The sequence below is a fragment of the Brienomyrus brachyistius genome, chromosome 18, assembly GCF_023856365.1.
Source record: "Brienomyrus brachyistius isolate T26 chromosome 18, BBRACH_0.4, whole genome shotgun sequence".
Lineage (NCBI taxonomy): Eukaryota > Metazoa > Chordata > Actinopteri > Osteoglossiformes > Mormyridae > Brienomyrus > Brienomyrus brachyistius.
The window spans coordinates 15,828,633-15,849,834 of NC_064550.1; the positions used below are offsets into that span (position 1 = coordinate 15,828,633).

The 21,202-nt window shown below is 47.7% G+C and overlaps 2 protein-coding genes across 4 annotated transcripts; one reads left to right on the forward strand and one right to left on the reverse strand.

Annotated features, from left to right (window-relative positions):
* Nucleotides 1-471: 471 nt before the first annotated feature.
* rhogb (ras homolog family member Gb) lies at nt 472-7,015 on the forward strand. The gene is made up of 2 exons (XM_048984357.1): nt 472-618; nt 4,472-7,015. Exon 2 carries the CDS (start codon nt 4,498-4,500, stop codon nt 5,071-5,073), a length of 576 nt encoding a protein of 191 aa, XP_048840314.1. The 5' UTR covers nt 472-618; nt 4,472-4,497; the 3' UTR covers nt 5,074-7,015.
* A 3,399-nt stretch (nt 7,016-10,414) lies between these two features.
* On the reverse strand, nt 10,415-21,198 carry pgap2 (post-GPI attachment to proteins 2). 3 transcript variants are annotated; one of them, XM_048982602.1, is made up of 6 exons: nt 20,009-21,198; nt 19,552-19,720; nt 19,103-19,352; nt 17,846-17,952; nt 13,111-13,219; nt 10,415-12,500 (listed from the first exon to the last, which is right to left on the reverse strand). In XM_048982602.1, the coding sequence occupies exons 2-6, from the start codon at nt 19,717-19,719 to the stop codon at nt 12,370-12,372; spliced, it is 765 nt and encodes a 254-aa protein (XP_048838559.1). In that variant the 5' UTR covers nt 19,720; nt 20,009-21,198; the 3' UTR covers nt 10,415-12,369. The 3 variants fall into 3 exon arrangements, with proteins under 3 accessions (XP_048838559.1, XP_048838558.1, XP_048838560.1); XM_048982601.1 differs by having other exon boundaries at nt 20,028-21,195; XM_048982603.1 differs by lacking the exon at nt 20,009-21,198 and adding an exon at nt 19,909-19,951.
* Between the last annotated feature and the right edge of the window lie 4 nt (nt 21,199-21,202).

Below are 21,202 nucleotides of genomic sequence, written 5' to 3' on the forward strand. Positions count from 1 at the left end.
TATTTACAACGTAAGAAAACTGTTACGTACATGCAAAATGCGTGTGCATGTGTATGCAGACGTGTCTCGAATAAAAAAAATCACTCCGGCCAGCTGACCAACGTTGGCACCCATGATATGAGACCAGGTTTAATACATGCGCTTCGAATTGCTTTTGGCTGCCTGTCGGCTCACGGAAGCATCTCTGTAGAGCGGTGTCGCTGTAGATTATAAAGATGAGAGAAAACGAGTGACCCCGCCTTACTTTGATGTGCTTATGGGGAATCTAAATGGGTTTCATACACAGGCTTGCTTTAGAACTGTTTTTTTCATGGATTGCTATAGAATAAAATCTCATGCAAAAAATGTTTCGTAACGAGAACACGGCTGCAGGGTTTTGCGGAAAGGTGGGTCAATGCCCGGCTTTTTAGACATGCACGTCCCTACCGCTATCATGTACCACTGAACTCGCAAATAAACTTCCTCATGCAGCAAAGCCCTTTTTGTGTCAGACTTCCTCTCCGAAAATCGCACTCACTTCCTTAACGCCGTAACCCTCGCTGGCTGGCGGCTGCGAGTCATCCGCAAAGAGTCTGTTTGCTCGTGATCCGCAATTCATAAGGATCAGGATTATGTTTGGTGAGTTTCGCTTTATTGCTTCTCCGACTGCTGTCAAAGGGCTCTAGGCGAAAACGCGGCCGTCGGCGACTTTATGAAAGCCGGCTGCAGGAGCTTACGTACGGAGGGGGGTGTCTAAAGTTTTGTCCGTTTCGGATTGTTAACAGTTTAAACAGCTTCTACTTTCTATTTTAGACTGACAGCAATTAGGGAATATAACTTTCCCGCAAATCGGCATTATTTATACACTTTGCACATTGACTTGGATAGTCTGGGTAATTGTTACTCCTGTATACGTTAATGTTCTTTGTGGATAATTATAAGCTACTTCTTTTAAAGTTAAACATAATCTTATTCTTATTTCTTACTGCCTACTCTTATATGAACCTTTTCTATGTCTAGCATTTTTTGCCATTCTTTAAATATGCATTTCTTCTGTATGATTAATATGTAAAAATGCATGTCTGAGTTTTGGTCATCTACAATATGGTTTAAGTTAAGAGAAATTCATCTGAATGAGAAGGTTCCTATGTGGTTTCCGAGGTGGACAGCGTCGGGTGACTGGTTTCTGTACTTTCAGTCTGGATCTGCGGTGTCTCGCTGACCTCTTGAGCTGTAAATCTGATCTGTAATGTACCGACGGCCAAATGGAGACAAGGGGATGCTGATCACGGCCGAAAAGACATAATGAATAGACAGGTTGCAGAATGGGCTTTATTTTTTGTCCTTAATCTTGTGTTCATGGGTCCTTTTCTATTTTACAATCACATTCCTTTAATTTTTGAATACCTGCCCTCGCGAAGACTGCAGATTTCTTGCTTGAAGCAGACATACAACTGAAGTGGAAGAAATTCCGGGGTGAGATAACTGCTTCGAGATACTCCGGTGAATGGGGGTGTGGTTTTACGGCTTTTTCATAACGTACGTCGGTATATATAACTATTACAATATAATCAACACACCATACTTAAAAAATAACACAAAGAAATGTTCCTGTTTTGGTCTGCGCCTAAATCTTCTCGATTTATAGCACTATTGAGTAACTCCACAGAATGAGTTTGCTGTAAAATAGAGAAGTTTCTTCATGCACAGAACAATTGGCTTATGATCTCATAGCCATCATCCAGTAACTCTAAGCATCAAGAGTCAAGGTGTTAGATTATAATCCCTTAACGAACAAACCCGAGATTTGACGGAAATCATGCCGCTTGTCAGATGACAGGCCGCCGTCGCCAGCGGCTGCTAGTAACACACCCTCTTGGAGGTCTGAGAAAAGCTGTAGGAAACCACTTAGTGCTGCTGATAGGACCTAACTTTCCTGTAGCTGAAACGGCCAAGACGACGGCTCCTGTCCCAGGGCGGAGTGGTGCGAATTATTCGTAAAACGCTCCCCGGGTTACGACAGAGTTATGTTCCGATAAACCTGTCGTAAGGTGAAAATATACATTTTTATACGGTGCACTTAACCTAACAAACATCATAGCCTCGCCTAGCCTAGCTTAAAACATGCTTAGAACACTTACCTTAGCCTTCAGTTGGGCAAAATTATTATCAAAAAGCTTATTTTAAAATAAAATGTCGAATATATCATGTAATGTATTGAATAATGTATTGAAAATTAAAAGCAGAATGGAACAGAAATACCCATCGGAAGTCGAACTATCATAACACAGAGGATCGTAACCCACAGAGCGTCTGTACTTTTTTGTAGGTAGTTAATAAGGGATTCAGATCTTCCACATACAGAAGATGAATAATACAACTTAGACTATTATTTTAGCTTAAACCGTAGCTTGAACCTTTATCACTTAGTGGGATTTTAGATGATGGGGCACTAACTTAAATTCATATGCCTTCATTAACAGAACCACAGAGCTGCCTAATTTCTTTACTGTCCTGTAACTGGTCTCTACCAAATCCATTCCAATGGTCTCAAAATTAAGTAGTGGCCCATTGAGAATATATTAGTCTTTTTCTCTTTTGTGTAATATGCAGCCTGTCAAAATGTCCTGGAAAATAAAAGCAGAAGATAAGAAGAGGAAGGAGAAGCTTGTTTCAGGGTACAGATTTCAGTCTTTGGGAACGAGTCCACTGAAGGGCTCTTTGCCCTGTGACATCATCCTGTGACATCATCCTGTGGCTTTGTGGAGAAGGCATCTGCCTGGCCTGGATCACTGGGAGGGCAGTCTTCTGCTGCTTGTGGACCAGGCGTCTGCTGGACAAGCTCTGGGTGTGTGCTTGTAGATCTGTTCTGAGAAGTGCCTAGACCTTCTAAACCAGCCCACCAGTCCCACTGAACCACGCCTCTCCTCCCAGAGAACACAGATTCTATGATCTTTACTTGCTAGAGCCCCACCAAACACTGCCACAGCTGGACGTGTCTCTCCCTCGCGTAACATTCCACTGATTTAGTGAAATGTGTAACTCTTTACATCTTACTTTTTAGGACAGACCACACTCCAGGAGCACCACTAAACTTTAAGTGCCTCTCACTCAGATGCTCCTTTGACTCTCCTCGACATTACCTACATTATTTATCATCCATCTCAGTTTACTTGTATCTAAAGATCCCAGAATTATATAGAAGCATTTGATATTCTTCAATTTGGATGTGTCGTGAACTATTTTATTTCAGCTTTCGCCGACCTCGCTTGTAGAAACTTTAATGCTAGGCAGGATCTGCCGCCATGGTTTTTTGCCAATTTTCGAAATTATTTCGAAGTGGAGCGTAGGCTCATCGAGCAGTTAATCGTTTTTAGTCAACGCAGGGAAACTGGTGCACTTTTCTGGTTTGTGGCTGACACTCATGTCGCTGAAAAGCATGCTTGATTCGGCGGGAACATTTTTGTTACATCAAACCCGGTCGCCGTGTTCCACACCGCCCGCCCCCTCAGCTGCGTCAGTCAGAGAATGAAATCGAAATAATTCTGGTACAAAACAAGGTCCCAGTGCAGAGCAATCAAAGTGATAATTCTCTTGTTTGAAAATTTCCCCTAAGTGAGCCGATAACATCTTTGTGTGGGGGGGGACGTGAGAGAGATACGTACGCCAACGTGAAAACGGCAGGTAGGAACATGGCGTGAGATCTGTCTGCCAGTGCCACCCAGGAGTGCTGGAGCCCAGGTCTGGTGACGGCCTTTTCTGAGCTTACATTGTCAGGGTCCCTAAGGAGGCCAAGGGCTTCTTTTGTCACCAGGAATACGTCCCTGTTGCCATGGTGAAACTGGTGGCTGCGTTGTACTGTTGGCCTCGTAGGTACCAGTATACTTGTGATTCTGGGTATTATGTGGTATACAGAGGTTGGCTGTAGGTCCGGGCACCACCCAAATTCATCTGAGAAGTGAACAAATGCAAACGGAACAGAAAAAATTGGTTGTTTACCGATATTTGAACTCTGGTGGTTTTTCAGCGTACGTCACTCTTTGTTTTCACCGCGAAAATGCTTCTGAAAGTGTCTTTCAGTTTTGTATTTTTTTTCCCTGCTGAGACAGAGCCGCTTAACTCCTCCCGCCTCTTTTGTTCGGGCGTTTTCCTGCCTCTCGCTCCCTTTGTTTTTTCGATTTCCATAAACAAAAAGCAGGTGGTGCTGTGACACTGGGTCCCACTTAACGGAACCGATAAGACTGTTGTCGTCACAGCACTGGAAGCAGGCTTCACTTGGTGGGGGGGACATGCAGTATGCTCATGGGAGTTTTACTTTCACAAAAATGTTTTGAGGGCAGAACGAAAAATAATTGCTTCAGAGACATAACCAATCACATTGTAGAGGAGGCGGGACCAACTAATCAGATGTCTTGGATCCACCATCTCTGCAATCTGATTGGCTAACGTGTGGTCCTTGTTTATGAGTGTGACTGTGCAATTGGTTTTTCAGGATGCTGAGGTCCTGAAACCAAAGGTATGCAGAGCATCAAGTGTGTGGTGGTAGGCGATGGCGCGGTGGGCAAGACCTGCCTGCTGATCTCCTACACGACCAACGCCTTCCCCCGGGAGTACATCCCCACCGTGTTCGACAACTACAGTGCACAGGTGACCGTGGACGGCCGCATGGTCAGTCTGAACCTGTGGGACACGGCGGGCCAGGAGGAGTACGACCGTCTGCGCACGCTCTCCTACCCGCAGACCAACGTCTTTGTGGTCTGCTTCTCCATCGCAAGCCCTCCCTCCTACGAGAATGTGCGTCTCAAGTGGCACCCGGAGGTGACGCACCATTGCCCCGGCGCGCCCGTCCTACTGGTGGGCACCAAGAGTGACCTGCGCGCCGACCCAGAGGTGCTGCGCAAGCTAAAGGAGCAGAATCAGACCACCATCACCCAGCAACAAGGCCAGGCTCTGGCCCGGCAGATCCATGCCATCCGGTACCTGGAGTGCTCTGCCCTCAACCAGGAGGGCATCAAGGAGGTGTTCGCAGAAGCCGTACGGGCCTTCCTCAATCCACAACCCACCAGCTCCAAAAGACACTGTGTGCTTCTGTAGGCTGAGGGTGTGGTGGGGGGGTGGAGCCGGGGCTAAAAGGGGCGTGGCCTGCGAGAACCAATGCGCTGAAACTGAGAGACTATTAACAGAAGAAAATGAAAATAATTATATTAAGAATGTAATTAAATTACAAACCATGTTTTAGCGAAAAACCTGCTGTTCTTGATTTTGTGATTGATATCTACTGTAACACAAACCCTCCTTTTTGCATTGTGGCCTTTTCCATGCCACCCCCCCCCCCCCCACCTGCCCCAGCATTTGCCATTCAGTGGGGGTTGTGGGGCTCTGTTGGGCTTCCTCACCCTGCTTTTACTTAGTGCCACTGCGGGTGCTCTGGCTCTGTGCATGACCCACGATACCAGCAAACGTAGAGCTATTTGTAGAGCACTAGAATTTCGTCACCCTGCAAACACACAAAATGAGAAGCGCTCACAGGTTTCAAAGACCATCTTCCGTCCCCTCTGCCTCACATCTCAGCTCCCGGCCAAAGATGAGGCCCTTTGAGGCTGCCCGCTCAACTGCCCGACAGTATAGAAACACAAACACCCCTCGCCGGATGTTTGGCTAACGGGCTAAATCTCCATCTTAATTTTTACCCATTCGTTTTTTTTCTTAAATATTGAATGTTAAGTTGATTTTTTCTGTGTATTAGTGTGTGAGCTTGTGGGTACAGGGTGATGCTCCCAGTGGTGCAGCAGATGAATGAGGACTTTCAGTCACTCCACGTGGCTCCGATTTATGATTCTGACAGACTTGCAGTCCCATTTTCTGCAGAAATGTATCCAGTTCGGCATGCTGGTAACTTATCACCCTCTGAGTTCTCAAAACTGGCCTTTTTTCACATTTGGGTGGAGGGAGTAAAATCTTTCATTTTATAAGGAGGCAAATGCAGAAGCTTAATTGATAATTCTGTATCTCAGCAAGCAAAATATTGTGAAAACAACGCAAAGACTGGGGGTTTGAATCCCAGGGTGCACAAAAAATATCAGATAAAATAGAAAAGAAACTAGAAGGTGCTTAATCTAAAAATCAGGTTTTAAGATGCTGTTCTGTGCCACAGTGGATGTGAAAGAAGGGCCTCCGAAGTCAGAGTGTGAAAGACAGCTGGTTCTCAGTGGTTCTTATAACCCAGCTGGTTCCTCCTTAATTCTGTTCGTCGTGTCAGTTTCATGAACAGTAACGAGAAACCTGGAAAAAAAAACATTAAATTAAAAATTAAGTACGAACTGCAATTTTTAAGGAAGTGATGTTTAAAAATACATCTAAAAAAAAAAATCATAGGACTGTTTTGTAGTGTACTGTGTGTGACATTGTACTGCTTGCATCGGGAAAATATTTTAATGCAAATTTTACAGCGGGTGTTGCTGTGTCACAGTCAATATTTGATGTGTTAGAAATGTAAATGTCCTCGCCGGCAGCGGACAGGTAGCGATGTGGTGAAGTGTCTGTGTACAGGATGGAAAATCCTGATGGGATAAAAGCAGGAGTTTGTAATACGCAGTCATATAGAAAGGAAGGTCTTCCAGTTGGATGGTCGCTGCTCACCTACGGCACGTTTTTACACAGCTTGGAGTTTTGTAACGCGGCACGCCGTAAATGAACGGCATCGAACCGTGACTCCGGATTCTTCCCTTCACCCCGATTCTGCATCTCCGTCACCCTTGTCTACTGTTGGAGGCTCGGCGCGCCGAAAGGCTGCCGTGCAGCGTCGCCATCTCCGTTCCACCCCGACTCCGTCATTCCAGCCGCAGTGGTTGCCATGGTGACAGCCGAGCACGGCGCTGGAAACGCTCGTGCTACAAGGAACCACAGCACTGCATGCAAACACGTGCCGTGACCAAACACGGGGGAAAAAAAGTATATATATGATTAAATAACACTCGTTTTGCTCATTCTGTCACAAAAAGGCGGTTGCAATAAATGTAACACGTTTTCTACATCACTTTCCATCAAATGAGATTGAATGTGCTTGTAGACCACCAGCTGGTTCTCCTCACACTCTTCATCGTCGTGGCACAGAGGTCGGGATCCATTGACGCTGACAGCTTTTACCCCAACAAGATTTTGGGCCCCATGAAGGCATAACAAATTGGGCCCCGCAGTCCAGGCCAATCCAGTTATTTAAAAAAAATTTCTAGGTCACTCAGGGGCCCTTGGCACTATCCTAACTTCCCCTTGCCTTATGGTATCCCTGCCTAAGAAGCATCCATAAATCACCGAAAACGCAAAAAAATTGTACAAGGACATTGCGGAGTTCCTTGCAGCAGGCTGGCTAACGAGGGCCAAACAGGGCGGACAGATGTCCATCTTTCATGCTCTTCCTCAGTAACCGTATTGTCACGCTGACGACTAACCAATCGCCTTCCCCGATATCTCTGACCTCAGCTTGTTCTTCCGCTTTGCACGGTTTCACACCGGTGTACTTTCACCACACTCGCTCGCCTCGCAAAAGTCGAGAGTGTGTGCGGTCGAGATACGGAGCTAATTTTACAGCCACTGTTAAAGTACTGGCGGCTGAAGAGCTGTTCAGGTCCCCAGCAGCGAGATCGAAGGGGAAATACAGGGTCCCATTATAAAGAGGGACCACAGTGTGGGCCTGTGTTTCGGTTTCCTTTCAGTTACTGTCACCGCTCAGCTGACGGCGGACAGACCGGCATTCGACAGCAAAGTCGCCCTGTGTTCATTCCTGCGAGGAGCTTATCACCTAATCTCAGTGAATGTCGAGGGAAAGCAGGGATAATTACAGTTAACTTATTCAGCAATTACTTTTATGCACAGTAACATACAATTGAGGGGGCGGCATGGTGGTGCAGTGGTTAGCACTGTCGTCTCACACCTCTGGGACCCGGGTTCGAGTCTCCGCCTGGGTCACATGTGTGCGGAGTTTGCATGTTCTCCCCATGTCGTCGTGGGGTTTCCTCCGGGTACTCCGGTTTCCCCCCACAGTCTAAAAACATGCTGAGGCTAATTGGAGTTACTAAATTGCCCATAGGTGTGCATGTGTGAGTGAATGGTGTGTGAGTGTGCCCTGCGATGGGCTGGCCCCCTATCCAGGGTTGTTCCCTGCCTCGTGCCCATTGCTTCCGGGATAGGCTCCAGACCCCCCGCGACCCAGCAGGATAAGCGGTTTGGAAAATGGATGGATGGATGAACATACAATTGAAAGGAAGGACGGGGCGATCGGGAGAGGGGGTGTGGTTTAAAGGCAGTGCTCAAGAGGTCAATGGGGGAAGCACTCAGCTGAATGAGATTTGAACCAGTAACCTTGCGATCACAAGGACAACACCCTCACCACACCATCGTCTGGCAGTATGAGGCGTACTTTTGGCGATGGGGGGGGGGGCTGTGACGACGGGAGGCTAATGAACGCACCCAAAGCACAGCGGGATGCTGGACTCGGTCCTCGCTGCATCCTTCCAAGGCAGCCTTTTTGCCATCTCAGGGATTTCCTGTTTGGAGTTTGCAGCAGAGCCTCACCAGGCCCCAGGCGGAGGCGGAGGGGGCAGATGGGTGGCGGGTGGAGCAGTTTAATGTTCTGAGATAAATTCGACTTGGGGTTCTTTGCGGCGCGAGATCCGGAAGGTGGAGTTCTGAGTCATGTGGTAGCTTGTGAGTAAATAAACCCCCATCCAGGTTCCCTTAAAAATTTCACCCCCCTCATTGTGGGGGGGGGGGGGGGGGGGGGGATAGGACAGACAGTCCCACTTGGTGACTGGGATGTCCTGGGAGCCTAGGGCTGCTTGTGGAAATGACGGTCACATCTTATGTCCCAGAAGCACACTGGGAGCTATTGAAAAGCAAATTTCCAAAAATGTACTCACTCCACGTGATTCATTTTCCAGAAAACGTTCTTTTGGAATTTAGGAAATTTTTACGAAAGTCAATGACAATGAAACTTGACTTTGAAATCACTGGCGCGCTCACCTGAAAAACAACAAAAAAAGGACGGAGAATATTCAGCAGATTTGGTGTCCCTGGGCTGGATGCTCACGGTGGAACGGCCCGAGAGCAGGAGCAGAGAGCCACTTTGGACGATCGCACGTACCAGCACTTAAAGTTCTCCCATGGCAAATGGTGCTTCCTGCTTGCAGCGCCAGGAAGCGACTCAGAACAAACAAACACCAGAACCTCCCCACGGCAATTTGCATGGGGGATATTTGGCAGGGAAATGTGGAGAGGCAGGGCCCAGGGAGATCATTTGACAGTGAAATGAAAGGACCATTGGGGCAGGCGTAATGCCTGACGTGCCGTGTGTCGTCCCCCCCCCCATTTGATAGAGACATTCTGTGCTGCATTCAAATCATTTTACTGAGGTTTGGCCCAAACCACCCACACACACAAACAAGAGAGACTTCGATTCCAGGCATGAAAAGGATTCCGGTGATTTCTGATGCATCAAACCTGAGTGCAGCATTCATACCGTATCCTGCATGATCCTCACATCGTTTTTGCCAGACCTGGATTTAGGGGACCACATGGTATGGACCGCAGAATGCAGACCGTAGACCGTAGAACGCAGACTGCAGACCGCAGAATGAAGACTGCAGAATGCTTTTCCACAAACAAGGCGGGGGTCATGGAGTCAGGTCCACTTGTCGGTTTGCTTTTGGAAAAACTCAGATATAACCTCTTCACTTTCTTTTTAAATCGCCGGATTCCACTTGCTTCCGACATCGCCGTGAGATTGAAAACCCTTTGAGTGTTTTTGTTACCGATCAGAGATGTGGCATGTAGTCAGTGATATTTATGGAACCCCCCCCCCCCCGATGAAATCTACAGAGACCCAACAGGAGGGCTTCCGGCCCCCTGCTACAGGCCTCCTCACGATGCACTGTTTTTGCCTCTCGCTGCATGTTGATTAATCATTTGGCTTAATGCTGTCAATGACATGAGCATAAACGTCAAGTTCAAAAATACAGCAGGTTGGTAGACGTCCCCAACCAGCATCAGCCGACCCCCCTAAATCACATAAAATAAGGGTCAGGGTTACGCTTCAGGCTTTCATTAATAAAGTTTTAGCAGTTACCATTAAATTATCTGCAGGACATTTTTTTCCTTGATAGTGTTTTATTAATGATACTCCAAATGTTGCCCCTCTCCCCCCAGGTCCATAGTCCATGTCACATGCTGTGAGATCCCACCTCAGCCTTTATATGCCTACCTGAAATAATCAGTTATAACCTGTCCTGATGTTTCCTGCGCAAAATGACATTAGATAAAATGCATTAAATGCCGCATGATTCCAAGCACTCGGGGGCTGATACTTTCCCATCTAATATGATCGATTCGCATCTTTAACAATCCAAGATGTTAAAGTCAACCGCCAATCAAGATGAGAGAATTGTTTGGTAGGAAGATGACATTTATTAATCATTAGCAAGCACTGTTGCCTGAGTCTCGTGGGACTGGCAGAGTCACGATACATTCAGTTACTGGTGATTCCATAAGTCTTCAGAGGCCTGCTGCCATCAGCCAGTAGGAGCACCTTTCCATAAAAAGTCCTGCTGAGCCAGATTACATTGCGCTGACAAGCTCTGGTGCTTATAGTATGTTTTACACCAATTCTAATCAAACATTTAAGCCACTATGCACGACTGGCACCACAAACACTATGGGCGTCTCGCAATACACACTTCACCGTGCTCGTGTTCTGCATGCCTCTCATGTCATCTTCCACTGCCGAAGACCTGTTCCAATACCAAGAACAGAAGCACAGAGGATGGGGAAAATCCCCGGATGTCGTTTTCACTCCAGCCCAAATGTTGTGGGTGCATCAGATGACAACAATCCCATGATTCACTGCAACCCAAGTTTCTTCTTGTGAGGCACGTTAACAAAGCTGCTCTTGCCAAGGCCACAAGTACGATCCTTGCACTTTTAATATTGAGACACACTCTCTCTGTAAAACTCCATGCCGGAGATTCCAATGTTGCCATGGAAACAGTTATACTCTGCAAGCCAGTGGCCCGAGTTTAGCATTTACTTAAAGTCTACTTGTGAGATTCAGGGTATCCTCAGATATATACAGCTAAGGGGTATCTAAGGGGTATCTAAAGGGTCTCTAAGGGGTCTAGATGTACAACCATCCACCCCACACCACCATTTCAATTTTGAACAATTGCTCAGCTGCATTTACATACAAGTATGCATGAGACCAATAGGCGTATCTATTTGCAAAAGATACATACATCTATCACAAGAGCCAAGCTGGCAAAATACATTAGAGAAGAGCTCCTGCTAGGCGTGTGCTGTGAACGTTCCCCCGACGTCACAGGAATATCGTACGGCAGCACGGGTCAATCGCAGGACGTCAACCAGTTAGCGTGACGCTGGAGCAGGCGAAGCTGAAGCTGAGATCCTCCAGGTCCACAGAGCACGTTGGCAGCAAAGAAAGTTGATGGTAATACTGAGGGCACCTGCTAGACGCGGCAGACAGGCAGCCCAGACACCGACTTCCCTTTTAAAAAGGTGCCTAAAATTAAGTCACTGAATTCAAAGACTGTTAAAATCTTTCCTGAGTTCCACAGAATTACACCAAAATAAATAATCACTAAACAGACACATTTGTGCTAAAACCAAGCGGCAGTGCAGTATTACTATTCAGTCGAGTCATAAACTTGTCATGATTAACATTTTCACCAAAGTCGTTGGTGTGTTTTCGATTCTAGAAAGTCCACCAGTTGATATTCTCGTGAGAAGCACGTTTGTATTTGAAAGAGGTGCTTTTTGTCATTTTATCATCCGGCACGAGTCTTTAATGACCATAAGCCTTGGCTGAGACCAGAAACTGACCAGTAACTGACAGGACGCAGGCGCGCCTGCGTTATAAACGCACATCAGCAGAGGAAGTCATCCACAGACAGAGACGGTGCCTTCTGTTACTATGGCAACTGGAACCTGTCAGGAAAGAGGAAATTCCTGGAACGACAAGGCCGAGGGTGGAGCCAGGACAAGAGCCCACGGGCACTGACAGCGCGGGCATATTCCTGTGAGTCAGTGACCATAAGCCACTCTCAGGGACTAAGGTTCATTGCATTAGGCCCCCCCCCCCCCACTTCCCAACCAGGACATTGGCTTCCTGGCAACAGCTGGCCCCTCCCACTCAACATGCAGAGGACCTCCATCTCACTCCGAGCGCCGCTCCTGCTCTCCCGTGTTGGCTGTCCCTCCTCAAGGAAAAATGTGGAAGAGTTGTTCCCCCGGCCACCCATCAGGGTACCTGCCATCTTTCTGTGGGGAGTGTGAGGAGGAAGAGGAGGAGCTGGCTCCGCTGCCGGCTCTTCCTCGGTTCCCCTGTCAGAAGCGCTTGTCCTCCGGCACAGTGCCGATCACCATCTCCTTGCCCCTGAAATCCCAGTAGGCTGTGGTGTGGAAGGCCATGTTGAACAGCACGATCATGTACTCGAAGAAGGCGAACCAGGTGTACACTGGGGAACAAGAGAGGAACTCATCCACAATGACAGCCAGGGGGTGCACACACATCAGGTCAAGGCTCCAAGGGAACCCGACAAAATAAAGGTTTGGGGGAGTGGGGGGTCAGAACAGGGAGGCCCCTCGGGTATTCGCTCTGGGGAAGGGGAAAGGTTGGGTTGGGGTCTGCCAGGGCTTCCACCACCAGTGTGGCTGCCAGCCACCCAGAGCGAAAGGGGTGTAAGAATGGGGGGGCAGAGCAGTTGTCAAACCACCAGAACAGACCTGCCTCCCAGAGATTTAAAAAAACAAAAAAAACCAAAAGGAAGTTCAATTGGGAAGTGACCCCCATCTGGAAGATGGGCCATAGCATTCAGAACAGAGATACAAGTGGGGGGGGCGGGGGAGGGAAAAGGAACACGCAGCAGTTAGAGTGAGCGTGTGAATCGATACGCATGCAGTCACCTAACGGGAGAATAGCAGCGTGCAGTTTTACAGAGCATGAGGAGGCAGCAGGAAGCAGAGAGATGGATGGGAAGTGGATGGCCTGCAGTGGGGGTCTATGCATGTGTGTGTTTTCCTGCCAAGACATGGGGGGGGGGGGGGAAGGGGCGCGATCATCCTCACCTCCCGGCTCGCAGTATTTGTTGTGTCGCCTGAAGCAGTACGCGGCGCAAGCACAGGCAACCAGGCTGGAGATAAAGAGGCGGAGCTTCCAATAGCGCGACGTCCCTTCCTGGAGGGGGCAGAAAAAACAAACGAAAAACAAAATGAAGGACCAGATTGGCCGGGGGGGGGAGGGTTCCAATCCACAGTACAGTCAACCTCGAAGCACAGCCCCAGTTCTAACATCACAGGCACAGCCTTGCATAAACTGGAATACTGCCACATCGGCAGTGAGTCACCTTTAACCTCTGACATGCAAGAACGCTTCTGTGGGTGCCAGGCTCTCAACTTTGGCACTTCTTTTGGTTTGAGACTAGAGGCTCTAGGTTAAATTTGGCAGATAACACCACTGCGTTTGCATGTATGTGCATGAGTGCGAGTACGTTATATCTGTTGCTTCAGGATCGCCACTGAGAAGACGCCGGTTTTCATACACATTCCGCTCGACGCTTTCCTCATTCGGGTTCCTGCCACGTTTTCTAAGATCACTGCATCTGCTCGCCTCAAACAGCCTAGTCAGTCACCAGTACCGTAAGCTTTCACCCCAACCGCACAGTGGGATGCAGGACCTCCGCATGCAGAAAGCTAAGCTTGCGACAGAGCTGCGTTTCCATTTTCCCCTCAGCATTAGGTAATAATGCGATCAGATTATTCTGAATAAATCGCGGCGGGACACAGGCTCAAGTCTGGAGCAAGAATCTGTCTATCAAAATGTTTAACCCTGCCAACAGTATTCCTAACCCTCCCACACCTCTCCTCAGCCCCCCAAAAAGGTGGGGGGTAACCAGAGGAAGCCCCCAATCACCCCCCCCCCCCACATCATCTGGATCCAGTTGTTGCAAACATGGTCAGAGTTGTCAAGCCTGCATTGCATGACTGTGATGTAGCAATGTGGCAGCATCTCTGCAACCAGCTTTAAGAGGCGAACGCTACATGTACCCCCCCCCCCCCCCCCCCCGATTTCAACCACTTCCTTCTGCTCTGATGCTTCTACAGCCAATAAGTAGAAAAAAAAATTACTAAATATCTGATGACCTCAGATCAGCAGCGTTTTTTTTAACATGCAGGGACGCTGAGAAACACTGGAGCCCCCCTGCCGCCCCCCAGTGCCCACAGCCACTCCCACATTATCTGGTCTGGAGCCAAAAAAGCCACAAAGACCTCAAGGTGATTTTATTTTTAAATACCATTCACTGACAGAGGTTGTCATCTTCCCACGCAAAGGAACCTATCAGGAAAAGGCTTGGCTGGAAGCTGAAATGTCATCAGATAACGACCCACCACTGACAGGGGCCTCAAACTCAGCTGGACAGTCCGTGCAGATCCCTCACCTCAGGAGGTCAAACCCTGGAGGCCAAACCCTGGAGGCCCCAACAAAATGCTTTAAAACCCAGCTTAGTCACCAGACACCAGGCAGGACTGGAGTTTGTTCTCCTTGTTATCACACAGGTTCTTGGGCCAGTTCCTGGAGTTCCCTGTCAGAATGTTTTCATTTTAACCCACACTACTTTCAACAAACCACATTCATTATTAGCCTGATTTAGGTAGGGTTGGAATGGAATTTTCTGGCAGAGGGGAGCATCAGGAACAAGACTGAGAACTACTGGGTTACATGCAGTCATACGGCTCGCACTACGAGCCGTATTACTTCTGATAGACTGGCATCCCTTCCAGGGTGCTGCACACCTTGGGCCCTGTGCTTCCAGGAATAGGCTCACCATCAGCCCTGCTTCTGGGGTGGGGACCCTGATTCATAGCGTGCCGCCGTGGGTGCCGGTTTTTGGGATGACCTCTCAAATCAGCCAATAACGAAGCAGTGATTCCCAACTCCAGTCCGGGGGACCCACTGTTATTGGCTGACTGAGAGGCCATCGCAAAAACCCGCACCGGCACGGCTCTCCATGGATCAGGTTCCCCACCCCTGCCCTACTTGAACAGGCTGAAGAGTGTGTGGATTCAGTAGCAGGGAAAACAGAAGCGGGGGCTGTGAATGAGACAACAGCAGCCGCGCTCACACAGACAGGAAGTCGTACCTGAAGCGCCCACCCCCCCGCCGGCTCGTGCCGCAGCTTCCAAACGTGCTGCGACTGAGTGTTGCATTGCTGCGAGCTCTGCGCTGCAAATCTGGGGCGCCTGCAGTCCGCAGTCTCCGAAGTTCTCCATGAATGTGGCGACAGGACGCGGATGCGCATGTGGTTTCACAGTCGCGTCTCTGTGCTGCGTGTGCATGTGCATGCGAGTGAGAGTTTAAACCGTACCTACACCACCCGTGCTCTCTCATCAGCCATGCGGAGAGGCTCCCTCAGGGGTTCCAGCACTTCCGCGACATCGAGATTTCCTAAATGCCGCTTCACAAACCGCGGGGATCAATCCTCCTGTCCTCATGTGGACGCAGAAGCGTGACCATACAGCAGCCATGCAGCGACTTGCTAGAGCCGTGTTTCTCAAACCAGCCCTCTGGGACCACCCCAGTCCACATTTGTGTTCCCTCCCAGCTTCGAGCCAATCAAGAACACCAGATACCCGGTACAGGTGTGCTGGGAGAGAGAAAAAACGTGGACTGTCTGGGGGGAGCTATGGACTGGGTTGACTCATACTGTGCTAGAGAGAACTGCTCGGGTGTTGCACCAAGCCCTAACCCTAACCAGACTGAAAGGGGGAGCCCATCCTCCAGGGACTGGCAGGGAAAGTCAAATCGGAATCCAGCTGGCAGTGCTGCCCATTTTCCTGCACCTGTTACTCTAAGCGATATACCCACCAACATCCTATTACACCCACTTTCAAGCATCTCTCCATCAGTGTATATTATTTACTATGGACCTCTTACGTAAACGCAGTAGGACGTGACTGGATCAGGCGTAATGCGACAGGACTGTACACAAATACTGACAAACACACACACACAGCAAGATATGCCTGCAGCAAGATGCACCTGAATATTGAGAAACCAACCATGTGTACATAAATATTCCTAAACGTCTAAGCTAGACCAATCCTCATCAGCTTGGAACAAGCAGACATTTCATGATGACAGAACAAGAGTCAGAAACAGGCAGATGTTCAAACTCTCTTGCGTTCGCTAGAAAAGACGGTACAATACAACAAGAAGCCCTGCATCGCAGGAAGTTGCCAAAAGTTCTCGATGATTTAACACCTATCAGCAGAACAGCCTCTGCATTGACGAAAAACGGAAAAAAAGTAAAACCTGATTGGTCAATGGCTGACGCTTTGTTTGAATACAAAAGTGAAGTCAGTTGCCCTAGTGGCTTAAATTCACTTGCACAACTGACATTGATTATTTTTAAAAATAACAAAACATTGCACCCTGGTAGTAAATGCAAGCACATAGATCTCACAAGAGCTCCTACCATTAAATTCACACGGTATCATCACGGCTTAACACACAGTCACATGTGCAGGGGAGAGAAACCAGAGGGGCAGATGACAGTTATTCACAGTCTTAAGAGGAACTAGCCTTTTTCTCCATCTAAAAATACAGCAAGCTTAAGCCTCTGATCAAAACCACCGGGCAAAGCTCTCAAAAGAATTAGGTCATATGTGACCTAGATCATTACAGACAGATCATATGCGACATTTATTAGTGAGCCGACTCATATGGCCCACTACCAGGTTTGCTTTCCTGTCTTGTAGCCATGGGTGTGGCTAAGTTTAGGAAATCAACGACGAGTGGACTGACACTGCCCTCTAGTGGCAACTCAGCCTGAGTATTCACGCAACATTGAAAGACTGGATCTAGCGAACGCCAAGTAGGGTTGCAAAATTCCATGATATATGGGAATTAACAGGAATAAACTGGAAATTTAGAAAAAATGCAGGTTAGCCTAGAACAGGGCACTTAAATGTGCATCTTGACGGAACTAGCAGTGATCATTGTGTAATAATGTGTTCTTGTAATAATGTGTGTAAAACCACCCAAAATAAGCATCCGCATGAAAAGGCCCTACTTATAAGTAATATTATATATCGTATTACTCGTACAGCTTTTTTGCCGTACCTGACCGCTCACGTGGAGCTCCATGGAATTCAATGGTTCCAAAATTCCCCAGCTTAACTTCCCATGGAAAGTGTCTGGACATATTCTACCCCTTTACAACCCTAACAGCAAGGAGACTTTCATGTGTAACAGGCGCAATAGGTAATTCACAGGCGCAAGGCAGGGAATAAGCCAAGATGGGGCGCCAATCTATCGCAGGGCACTCACACACTATTCATTCACAAATGGGCAATTTGGCAACTCCAATTGACCTTCGCATGCTGTTGTAAACAAGAATACCACGAGGAAAAGCCACAACGACACAGGGAGAACATGCAAACCCCACACACACGAAGCCATGGCAGAGACTCAAACACTGCAGTGCTATTATTTTCAATTGGTTTTAAAAGAACCTCTGATGCAGCAATATTAGGATACAAACTAACCTGCCCAGCGGGTTAACCTAACCGAGAGTTCTCCAACTCCCGTCCTGGAGAGCTACTATCCAGTAGGTTCTCTGTCCCACTTGGCTTCTGATGAGCCACACCTGTTCCTGGTATTTACCTGAGAGCAGGTGACGCTCATCAGAAGCCAGGTAGGATGGAAAACCTACTGGACAGCAGCTCCCCAGGACCGGAGTTGGAGACCCCTGATCTAGCCAGAAACACAGGCAAAGAGGACGGGAGAGTGCTGCAGTCTTACCTCAGCGGTGAGGGGATAACGGTCAATCACCCTCCAGAGCCAGCAGGTGATTAGCATGTGGGCAAGCGAGCAGCTGATGAACATGACAAAACCATTCCGGTGCAGATCTGGAAGAGGACAAGCGCAGGTGGGGCAGATAGTAGTCAGATTGCTGCTGCTTTGCCACTGTAGGCCCAGCATTAGGCGATAAGACCACTAACAGCCAGAAGAAGGTCAATCTCATCACGCTATGGTTGTCAAAGAAATCGATGCTCAGATTACTCAGATGTTCAGAAAAAAAAAATGCTTCTGGATTAGATACTCATTTGCAACAGTGTCGATACCAACAGTGCAGTCTTCGAATCCTGCAGTTGACACACAACACCACTGCAGAAGGGCAGGCTCACAGCCCCTCCCTCTCACTAGCATGTAAGACAGGTACGCTTTTTTGCCATGTGGAAATGTCGTGAAGTTCCGTCTTTAGCCGCAGCATTTGACCAGTTTCAGTCGACAATGAAAAACATGCAATTTGGAAGTATTTTGCACACGAAAGAAACGACCAGGGACAGGCTGCGGATGCAGATAAAGCCAGATGCAGACAAGGCTACCAAGGGGCAGCGAAGAAGTCGAGTAACACAGCAAATCTGGCAAAGCATCCGGTTTTTATGAGGAATACCGAAAGGTTAAGATAACGTTAACATGGGAGCTAGTCAGCAAACATTATTAGGTCCTGCTCAGCTAACGTTAATACACAGCGTTAAATTAACAGGATAACACAATTATGTCTCTGAAAGGTGTTACGTCACCTTTCAAGTCCCAGACTGAAGCTGAGAAGTCAAACCACAAGCAGACAGAAATGGGACCCATGGTATCAAACATGGCATCATGTATTTACCTGGGTATTAGTATCAAGTTTGAAATTGTGGTATTATGACAACCCTATTACTGGCTGGGGGGGGGTCAGTGGATGGACATCCAGTCCATCCGTCCCACCAGAATTAGCTTCTCATTAAAAAACAGCCTCCTGTGTTAACTGCATTGCTATTCCTGCATCAGCTGGAATGAGACCCTTCGTGATTTCATTACCAAGAAAAGGTTATTATCACACAAACAAACCCAAAACACCACGCTACATTGATATTAAGAGGCAATGTGGGCTATTAAAATAACTTGAAACAATTTAATGCAGCATTCACTAATAATAATATACTGTAGGGCACAAATCTGTCTCCCTAACCAGTAAACCCCCTCCCTCTCAGTGTCACCATGGCGACTCACTGTAGGTCTCGGTAGAGGACACGTAGGTGAGTAGCAGCAGTCCCAGATTCTCGGCCAGTACGCAGGCCAGGGCCACCAAGGCCAGGCACCACTCCAAGCAGCGCTTGGCGAAGTGGATCCGGTATAGATTGAAGTAGGCCACTGCCAACAGGATGCGTGGGGCGGAGTGCAGGCCGATGCAGATGCGCCAAATGTAGCGCTCCGGTGTCAGGCTGATGGAGGCGCTGATGGAGGGGAGGTAGTTTGGCACCTGAATATAGGGCGTGGAGAAAATACCATACAAACAAGACATAAAACGTATAACCTTTCTGACTAGACTAAAATCAGGTGCATCCTTAATTTACTTAAAGGAATAGTTTCTTAATATTCTCAAAAAAACTGAAGCTTGAAAACCCCCCAGGTAAATAGCCACCACGCCATATAAAAAGTCATGCACTGGTGTTCCCTACCTTGCAGTGGGTGGTAGTGGCATCGGAATAATTATAAAAGACGGAGATTAAAACGCAGGAAATAAAGCCCCCGAACGCCAAGAAAACTGTGCCCACGGCGAATAAGTGGAAAGGGAACCGGATGAGGACTTTGTCTCGGTCCGAGGCGGCAAAGGGTCCCTGAAGCATCCTGCAAGTGACAGTACGACACGAGGTGATCAGGCACCTGCTCATTCATGTCACACGACAATAAAATGCACAATGCATGAGGATCAACACGGACACGAGTAGCTAGTCACGAAGACATATTTAAACAATTAAAGCATATAGGGTCTACAGACAGAAGTACTGTCGATCCATTACTCGCAGCCTGGTTACTTAGTCTGCTACGATCGTTGGCACCGATAGAGATGAGCCTAACGTTTGGCGCCTTCCACCCTAATTATCCGCAAAACCGGAGCGAAATATGGGCCCCTACGTAGGTTGCGTGGCGTCACCTGCGGGATCTGCGGGGCCGGAGTTTGGGAGGAAGAAGAGGGGCGAAGCGGCGGCGGCGCGATCAGCTTCGGCGCAGCGCTAAGGCGAGTCCGGAGTACGCCGGGTCTGCGCGTACTGGACCGGCGTGCTCAGCCTGCCCAAACATAACGGTATGGAAGCGCGGAAAAGACAACGATGTCCCGAAATGACAACGAAAAGACACGGCTTTCACGTGGAATCACTCCTCGGGGAGATTTAAGTGAATCATATCCCTTTTCGGTATTCTGTTAAACAGAAAACAGCCGCGCGGAGAACATGGATTCGGAATTACTTAAGCTGATCCCAGCTGTAGGTTAATCTTACACGTATCCATCACACAACCGGAAATAGCCGAAGACCGTCCCAGATTTAAAGGGACAGGCGGCCAAAATGAAACGCTGCATAAAGATTTCGAATGCAAGGGCAGTGATTATTTATGTAGTATTTAGTAAACAAAAAGAATGGAGTGAAATTGTATTAGCACTGGGTACTACCCATTCTATTTACCTAAAACTACAGATTTTGGTTTCACAGCTAATGATATGTTACTGATATGAATATATCATTATTGATCAGAGATTAACCGAATATGAAAGTGGATCATTTTGCTTCAGTTCACAGAATCTGTGAACATGGCATTTGAGTTTATGTCTCATCCAGTTTTGAAAAAAAAAATTTTTAATAAAAAAACAAGCGTAGTAGCCATTAATTGCACAACCTGAACCTTGGATGACTTATCATAGGGGCACCTCAAAAAAGAATGTGTAATTTATAAGTTTCCAGTTACACGAGGTAGCCTCCTGCTGTACGATGACCAAGCTACCTAACCCCAAATATGTTTGTACAATGTTGAGGCGTGCAAATTGATAACTGTAGTGGACTAAAACATTTTAGCAACTAGAGATACATACACCTGATGCACGAGAGTCACGCTTTTATGTATGCCACATGCAAGTTATAAATAATAAATGTGAACTTTCTTTCAAAGCATAGATCCGGTTCTGAGACAGTAATTCTGTATAACTGTTTCCCAAGGAGGGTCGTTTTCCGCATACACGTGTTATATAACTTTTCTATGACTCATTTAATGCGCGGTCGTTGATGACTATGGACAAAGATTATTTTTGACGGAAATCACCCAGATGTAGCGCATAAA